This window comes from Lepidochelys kempii, chromosome 6 (assembly GCF_965140285.1).
Source record: "Lepidochelys kempii isolate rLepKem1 chromosome 6, rLepKem1.hap1, whole genome shotgun sequence".
Taxonomy (NCBI): Eukaryota; Metazoa; Chordata; order Testudines; family Cheloniidae; genus Lepidochelys; species Lepidochelys kempii.
In genome coordinates, this window is record NC_136385.1 from 35,993,962 (window position 1) to 36,002,860 (window position 8,899).

Here is an 8,899-nt window from a genome sequence, read left to right on the forward strand (position 1 = left end):
TCCACTTTGGCACCAACAATGTGAAGTCACTTCTGAAAATGGAGCCCTGCATGTGTACTATTTTACTATTACATGTTTTCACAAAGCAATAATTATCCAATTTTCATATCAACTTGTATTTTATCCCGAATTAATTTTATACTGATAATGGAAAATGGCTGCACTTTCATTTTCTACTGTGGGTTTCAATCCTCCCTGCTAGTGACAACTTTATGTTCCCCGTTTTTCGTGTGGTTTCTTAGTGTTGGGTAGTTACACTATAGGCTGAAATAACTCCCTGAACAGCATTTTTTGTGATTGCGTTGTTTGTGCTCTTGAGTGACTGGTATGGGTTCTAATGTGTGTAAAAACTCCTCCCTTTCCCGTGCTTTCCAAGTTAATCATCAGAAAGTAATGTGCTTGATCGCCTTGCGTGTTAGCATGCATGTGCTAGATAATGGATTAGACGTAGTTTTCAAATACAGTGCTGTAGTCATCACAATCTCCTCTCTAGGTTACTGGAGGAAGAGTCAGCAAAGAGAGCTGACCTGGAAAAATGGCACTTGCAGCAGCAGCAGACCATTCTGATGACAGAAGCAGAGAAGCAAGAGTTAGAGACCCAGAGGATCATAAAGGAACAGGCTCTTCAAGTCGCTATGCAACAATTGGAACAGCTTGAACTAGAAAGGAAGCAGGCACTTGACCAGTATGAGGTAAATTACTTTGTGCCACCTGTGTTCCTAATCTGCCTAATGCCAGGTGTTCAATGAGAGCCAAATTAAAACAAATTTAGGGGTTGGTAATGGGATACTGTGCCTCTTTAATTCATGTGTATGCATTTGAATCCAGCCCAAGACAAAAAGTTATCTCCAGCTTTTTTCAGTGGCCTCTATGGTGCATGTTATGGCCCCGTCACTTCACAACTTAGACTTCATAATCTTTGATGTATTTTATCCTCTCTGTGAAAAAGGGAACTGCTTTTATTCCCATTGTATGGATGGGGAACTGAGGCCCAGTGTCATACAGAGCAGGGAATTGAACCCATGTCTCCTGACTCCCAGGCTAACAAGGACCATCCTGCCTCTCATGCGAGAGCTTCAGTCCAGTTCCCCAGGTTAAGTGTCGATATTGCACGAACCACCAGCACAGCTAGCACTAATCGAGAGCCCCGTCGGCAGTCAGAGGATGACAAGTAATGATTACAGGGACTGGATTGTCCTCTGACCCCTAGAACTGGCCTTTCTGTGCATAGTTGGGTGACACACAATGGCTTGATTCTCAGGCCAACTTGCTTTCTTGATGGCGTTGCAAGGAACACATTAACATTAAACCATGCAAGCCGGGACATTCAGAGGCAAAGACGAAGTGGTTCTGATCCCCTTATTGTGATTGTACCTCAGCCATACCCAGTTGTGTCTGGGAATGTTACAGAACATCGAATTGTTCTGGGGGGTTGAAGTTGAGTGAAATAATGGGTGCACCCCCTCACGAGAGGAAAGTGAAATTAAGAAGTGCAATATCTTGAACAGATAATTTCCAAGGATCTCTTAGACTTACATAATTAGGGCTAAGTGTGACATTGCCTTGGGAGTTGCTTGATTTTCTGATAACACTTGAGCCATCTTTGATTACACATGCACAGGTATGTACATCCATAAACAAAACCACATTCCTACTCCAACTAGCAGCCTGCCAAAACCAGATTTAAATCTAACAACTCTAAACTTTAAGCTACTTGTTACTTTTTTTAAAATTAGTGCAAATATTTTAAATATTTAACAAGGTTTCTTTAAATATTCAGATTTCTGATTACATAGTCTGACCTTTCCTTTACAAATTGGGCCTCTACGAATTGTCTGGCATTGATTCAAAAGGCCAGCTGAGATTAGAGGAAGGAAGGCTAGGTCTTTAGGCTTCCATTTCACCCATTCATTCTGGTGCTCTCAATTTGTTCATGTTCCCCCAATACCCTGACAAACGTTCCAGGATGCTTGAACTGCCTTGCATGTGCCCAAGACGAACACTCTCCTCACAGAGTGTCACTCTATGAAGTTACTGATTAGCGTACGATGGACTCTCAGGGGCATGACCATTCAGTAATGGTCTTAGCCCACAAACAGAAACCTCTTGCTCCGTGGAAATTGTTCGCCCTGCAAGTGTCACTTCAGCCCTACCTCTGCTAGTGCAGAATATCTTTCTAAACTCTGTTCCCCCAATTGACAGCATTATAAGCTAGACTAAAATATTTTGTTATGTACTTCACTGTAATCCCTATGAGCTTTAGTCATGAACCAGGACCTCACTGTGCTGTGCACACTGTACAAACAACAAAAAAATGGTCCACACCCCCCCTCCACCCCCCAAAAAGCTTACCCTCTAAGGATAAGATGTAAGGATTATAAATGGAGACACAGACATATGGGGGAGTACAAGGACATAACGAGGTATACGTGGTCAGCATGCTAAGCAGTGGTCTTGGCATATTGTCAAGTTTCTTTGTAGGCATTATGCAAAGGTGGATAACAAGATGGCTTTGCACGTGTTTATGTGGAGCTCCTCTCCAGCGTGAGGAGTAGCGTGGGTGAAAGTACAAAGATGCTTGTTTGAAATTCAGCATGTAGGCAGTGGAGGCTGGCTGGCATCATGGGCTGACCAGAGGCCGGTGCTGACAGCTCGATAGCAAATTGGGGATAGGCTGTGAAGGGCTTGGAAAGTGAAGACAAGCAGATTATGTTTGGTGCGATAGATAACAGGGAGCCACTGGAGGTACACAGAGAAGGGTGATGTGGGCAGAATAACAGGCTAGGAAATTATCTTTGCTGCAACATTCTGAATGGATATGAGTGGGGCAAGATTGCATTTGTCCAGGCAAGAGAGAAGGATGTGGTAGTAATCAAGACATGAGGTGGTGGCATGGATGGATAGGAAAGGGCATAATAGAGCAATATTAAGCAGAAAAAATAATCAGCAAGATTTAGACATAGCCCAGATGTGAAGACCTAGACAGAGGTGTGAATTGAAGATAATGTCCAGGCTGTGGGCATGCAGGGTGGTGCTGTTGTCTCCAAAGTGATAGAGAAAAGAGGTGGCAAGGAGCTCTTGGTTGGGGAGGGGGAATATTAAGAGCTATGTGTTTTAACCATATTCAGTCATCAGTTCAAGCTCGACATCCGTGAGGAGATGTGGGGGAGAGAGGCTGAGAAGTCAGTTTGGAGAGGAGACAGGTCTGGAGCAGTGAGGCAGATCTGTGAGTTGTGGCGCAGAGATGGTAGTTGAATTTGTTTGCAGATAGGATTACTCGGAGATAAGGTGTAAGGGGAGAAGAGAAGGAGACCAAGGACAACACCCTGTGGAGAGGATGAGGAGGATCCCCAGAAGCAAAGGACAAATTGAAAGAGCAATTAGTGAGGTGGGAGGAGAAGCAAGACAGGGTCATGGAAGCCAAAGGAGGACAAAATTTCAAGATGAGCCTGGTTGACTGTGTCAAAGGCAGCTGACAGGTCAAGGAGGATGAGGATGGAGTACTGTTTATTAGCTTTAGCTAGGAAGAGAGAGATCATTAAAGACTCTGACTTGAGACTAATTGAGTTGACTGGTAAAGAATTGTTCTCAAAAAGTGAGTGGTCCTAGTTGAACTGACGACAAAGGATGTTTTAACTGGCTTTTGTGGGAGTTAATCAGTCTCTGAAAGGGGAGGTTTGAAAGAGAGTTTCATCTTCCTGTATATTTTGTGTGTTGTATCTGGAATAGGCCAGAGCCTTTTAATATTTTTAAATGTGCTGCATCTTGTTTCAGGGAGTCAAAAAGAAGTTGGAACTTGCAGCTAACAAGACCAAGAGCTGGAAAGATAAAGTAGCTCATCATGAAGGATTAATTCGATTAATAGAACCAGGTGCGTAATCAGTACAGAAAATACAAATTAACAGATGTGTCCAAGAAAGGACTCGGAGCTCCTGCCTGACTTATCCAGGGCAGCCTTTCCCTTTAGCTCATCAGGTATCACTGCCACCTGCAAATACCACATTTTAAAATAAGCACATTGAATAAAGAGGGACCCTGCAGAATCTGGGGGCTGTGGTTTTTCTGACTCAACATATAGTGCATTGAGAAATTGGAGTGGATTGTGCAAAATCTTTAAATGATTTTGAGAACAAAGATTATACCACAGTTTCACGTTATCCTCCATTTCTTTGCTGCGGAGCCAAGTAAACAGTGTCAATATGAAGTATTAGAAGGGTACTGTCAGCATTGACAGCCTTAGAGCCATCTGATCTCCCTGCCAGCTCCTTTCTTGTGAAAACAAAATTTCAGTTGATCAGATTCCTGCTCTAGCAAAAGCTACGCCATTGGTTGGAGCAGGATTGGGCCCTGAGCTACTCAAAGAATAAGGGTCTTAGTGCTTTTCTACCTCCTGAACAGTCAGCCAGGAGAGGGGAAGCACAATGCCCAGGGCTTGTTAATTTTGCTAAGAGGCTAGACATTCAGTACTATGGTAACTCTTAAGACTTCGCTATCCTCAGTGATGTATTAAACAAACAAACAAAAATAATGCTTAGGGAGCTTTTTTAGGTTGAGCCTTTTCAAACTTGTTCACATTCTTAAAATCCTAAAAATCTGTTTACAATATATGTGTGTGAAAAAGTTACTTCTAGGGCTAGCTCAAGTTAGTTTTGTTATTTAGGGTGGGTAATACAGGAAATAAATAGCAAAAACATGGAATAAACCACTTCCTTGTTTACATTAACAAGCTCAGCCAAGACAGTCTAAGACCTCTAGTCCAATGAGCGTGTATTCAGTGCATGTGCAAGGGATAGAAAAAAGTGGCATCTCAATCCTGGGCCCTGGAGCAACCCCAGCACTTCTCTATTAGCTGGGGACTGCTGGAACATGGAGGCTACCCAACCAGGTCCCCTTTCTCTTGGGGACATTCCTGATAGCTACATCTGTTCTGTGCCACATGGAGATTTCCCATTGACAGGAGGCAGCTTAAGGTAGTTTTGCAATGCCTTAGTGCTGCCGAGAATCCTTGGTGGGACTAAGGGTTTGGCCCAAGGTTTCTACAGACACAGGGAAGGGGTGCTGTAGATCAGCCATAAGTCTAGGGAAAAAGCCTCTGTTACTCATAGTATTATTTCTATTACCCAACTGCCTAGGAGCCCTAGTCATGGTCCAGAACTCTTCTGTGCTAGGCGTTATACAGATACAGAACAAAAAGATTGTCCCTGCCCCCAAAAGAGATTATACTAAGAGATTGGTCAATTGTGCCACAGGCATGGACAATTACAAAGAGATGGCTGGTGTCCTAAAGGAAGGGAGAAAATCTTGGCAAAGGTGACAGAAGTCAGTGGTTGTGGGTTTCGGACACATATACAGATGCACTTCTTGTAGTAGTAGACACGTAAATTGTGTTAAGTCGTGCCAGGTATTGTGAAAAAAGGAACTTGGTGAATGGAATGGGATTATGAACTTGTGCAAGAAGTGCATATAGAAGGTAACCATGGATTTTTAAAAACTGGTTACCTTCCTCTAGCCAACAGACGTTCGTTACCGCACGGCTTGTTGTACTGACTCTAGCTGTGCTCCATTTAGCCTGATGTAGCAAACAGTAATTTCACCTATGGAAAAATGTCTATTTTATATCAAATATTATAATGTCTTTCAGGGTCTAAGAATCCTCACTTAATTACTAACTGGGGACCAGCAGCCTTCACTCAAGCTGAACTTGAGCAAAGAGAAAAGAGCTGGAAGGGGAAAAAGGCCACTTCTGAGTAATGAAGGCAGCTGAAATCTCACTGAACAGCAATAAAATATTTGATCATGCCATTTTATACTTCAAATATGGCTTACTGCTTGTAATGATTGAGTATGTTCAAAGCAACACATTCTGCAAATGCTATCTACAAAGGGATCTTTTATCATAACTGTATACAGGAGCTGTCATGTCTGCAATTTTCCCTCCAACACTTAGCTTCCAGAAACTGTTTTATTTATATGGAAAACATTATCCAATCTCTCAGTTGCAGATTTTTATTTAAATAATAATTTTGTTAATAGAATACTTACTAAAAATGTTATGACATAACACTGTGACTGCATTTGATAGGTTAAGTACTGTTATTTCTAGTGTTTCTAAAGTGAGGGAACTGCTTGCCTATGTCTTTATACAGGCAGTATCATTTAAAACAAGTGGGACCCATATTCTGAGAGCAACCCCACTTCTCTTCCCACTGCCAATCATAGTCTCCTTTTGCCCTTCATTTCATCTCCTCCACTGGACACGTAGGACATGTCTACACTGCAATTGGCTCAGACTCGAGCCTAACCCTCTACACACAAATCATGCTACCCCAGGGTCCCAACTTGAGTCAAGCTGGGACCCAGCCTTCAAACCCTATTGCTTTACAGTGTAGATGCAGTCCCACTGGACTTATGCTTGAGGAATCTGGCAAAAATATTCCTTGAGCCAGTCAAGTATTCCCACACTGCACCATGAACAAAGGGCTAAAGCAAGCACATGTTAGAAGTCTGGGGTCTGGGTAGTTGGACTCTGCCTTGGATCATGAAGTATCCATGGTGGAACCCAGATTTCAACAATTTCTAGTATGCACTCGAGCCCAAGGCTTGATAACTAAATTTCTTCTAACCCTGAGCTTATATTGCAGTGGAGACATACCCTTAATTTCCTCTTTGTGGCTCTGTTACTATACAGTGACCCCTAGGCTGGGTTCTCTTTGCACTGATGCATCTGAGTCAGCACTGTATGACCTGACAGCTCTCTGTGGACCACCACTGTGTACTTCATAATCACATTTTGAGAAGCACTGGTCTAACACAATTGGGAAAAGCAGCACTCCGGGATCATGGCCGTAGTGCAATCTCTGTGTGGAAAAGCAGCTGCCGCCCCAGCTGTCCTAAAGCTTATGTCTTCAGTTCGTGTACTTTGGTTAAAGTCTTTTTAAAAGACCTCCACTCATGATTTAAAGACATTCTATTCTTCAAACAAATCATGGGCTTGATTCAGAAATTAGTGGATGAGGTTCTTTGGCCTGCATTATACTAGAAGTCAGCCTAGCTGATCAGAGTAGTCCCTTTAAGCCTTAAAATCTGTATGGCAGGTACAGTCTCCAGCTGGAGGAGACATACTTCCACCTGTCTACCTGTTAGGACTAACATGCCTGCACTCAGGGCAGCTAGTCCCTTACACTGCTGCAGCCACATTCTGTTTTTAGTACATGGGGAGAGTAGCGCTCTGAGCTGGCAACAACAGCCCCAGCTTGAAGTGTAGCCTCAAGAACTATTATGAAACAGGTGAGATGCTAAAAACTGTTTATGAACCAGGTTCCACCAATCAAGGAAGAGAAAAAATTAATTTGATTTTTTGTTCTTTTAATCCTATAATTGGGATGAAAACTTAATTAACCCAGCATTCCAATGCCACCCTCACCTAGTATTATTACCTTTAAATAACAAAACAAAAACCTTTGTCACTGATCGCTATGAATCTATCCCATTATACTAAAAACATTCAAAGAACTCTAGCACGGGATGGGTCTTGCAGCGGGGAAAGCCATTTGTTTCAAAGTAATATACTACATGATTTTGCTTTGTAGACATTCCCCCACAGACGTCAGTCAATTCCTGAGAAATCTTTCCCCAAATGCGCACTATGCCCCACACTGAGTAGCAGCTACCCATGTGTAGGGTCTGCCAATCAACTTTTGATTTGCACCACTATGAAATGTACAGTTCTCAACTTCTAATTTTTAGTGCAACTAAATGTTAAATTATTGCATAGTTAAATATGAAAATGAATGTTTTAGATTGATAACCATATATTTGTGTACAGAACAGTATTACTAAGTGATTCAGTAAAATAACAAGTAGAAACTGTACAATGTTGAACAAAACCATCCTTCAGAACTGGAACTCATCTGTTTTTATTTGCTGGAGACTCAGAAGTGTCTGATTTCAGATCCCCCGGTGTTTATGGGTGGTTATATTTTTATACTAATTAATTGAACTCATTGTTTCAATAAATGGAGATACAGATTTGAGTGCTAGCACATCCTAGAATTTCGTATTTGTAATTACTGTACAGTAAACTAATATTTCTTTTAGTTTGCTGCTAAGCTACTACTTGGACTATAATGGTTTACATAAGAATGTGCTAATACTATCATAGCTATACATTTTTAAACTGGTAAAGGAAGAGCTGGAAAAGTGTACCTTACAATCATCTCCCTACCCTTTTTTTTTTGGCATGAAGGTGTATTGGGCTAATTCATTTTCTGCTGTCTTTTTTTTTTTTTTTAAACTTGTTCAAAATATTTTAAGGAAATACCAAATGATGCAGACTTTTTTACTGTTCTTTAGAATTGGCTTTTTAATAAAATAATTAAAAAAAGTTATTTACACTTTGAGATGAACTTGTACACTTTTCTTTGGCTTCTTGGAATGAGAAATGGTCTGTGTGCAACAGCACATTTATTGTACTGAGCAAATAACCACATGGAAAAAACAATTTAGTCATTCAAGCTAGTGACCACGTTCAGAGACTGTCCACACTCAGAGCTCAGGATCCTTTGGGCTTTGGATCAGGCTATAAGCACCAAAACAATTTTAGGGACCTTGTATGAAATTTGTTGTAGCCCTTGTCTTTGCAGTGGTTTAATTTGTCAACACTACTCTGCACAAAGTGCTCTTTATGGTAGTGGTTGTACCAGTATTCTCTGCTTCCAGGAACAATTCTCCCATTATGCCCAGCAGTGTTGCTAGGAATAGGGCCTTGAGATTAACTGCCAAACACAAGGTGCAGCAATTTGGCAAGGAGTTCAGGCTAGGTGGACCAGTGCAGCTACATTTCTTGTGGCTTCCCTGCCACCCTGAGCAAAAAAAATGCTGTCAAGTAGTTGAGCTCCGG

General features: G+C 41.7%; 1 protein-coding gene across 3 annotated transcripts in view; it reads left to right on the forward strand.

The window, feature by feature from the left end:
- The window catches only part of SWAP70 (switching B cell complex subunit SWAP70), a 56,497-nt gene extending 48,098 nt beyond the window's left edge, over positions 1–8,399 (forward strand). For all 3 annotated transcript variants that reach the window (XM_073347550.2, XM_073347551.2, XM_073347552.2), the window contains exons 10-12: positions 494–692; positions 3,775–3,871; positions 5,642–8,399. In XM_073347550.2, coding sequence (XP_073203651.2) covers positions 494–692; positions 3,775–3,871; positions 5,642–5,751 — 406 coding nt within the window. In that variant the 3' untranslated portion in view covers positions 5,752–8,399. The remainder of the gene's footprint in view (positions 1–493; positions 693–3,774; positions 3,872–5,641) is intronic.
- Positions 8,400–8,899: the final 500 nt, after the last annotated feature.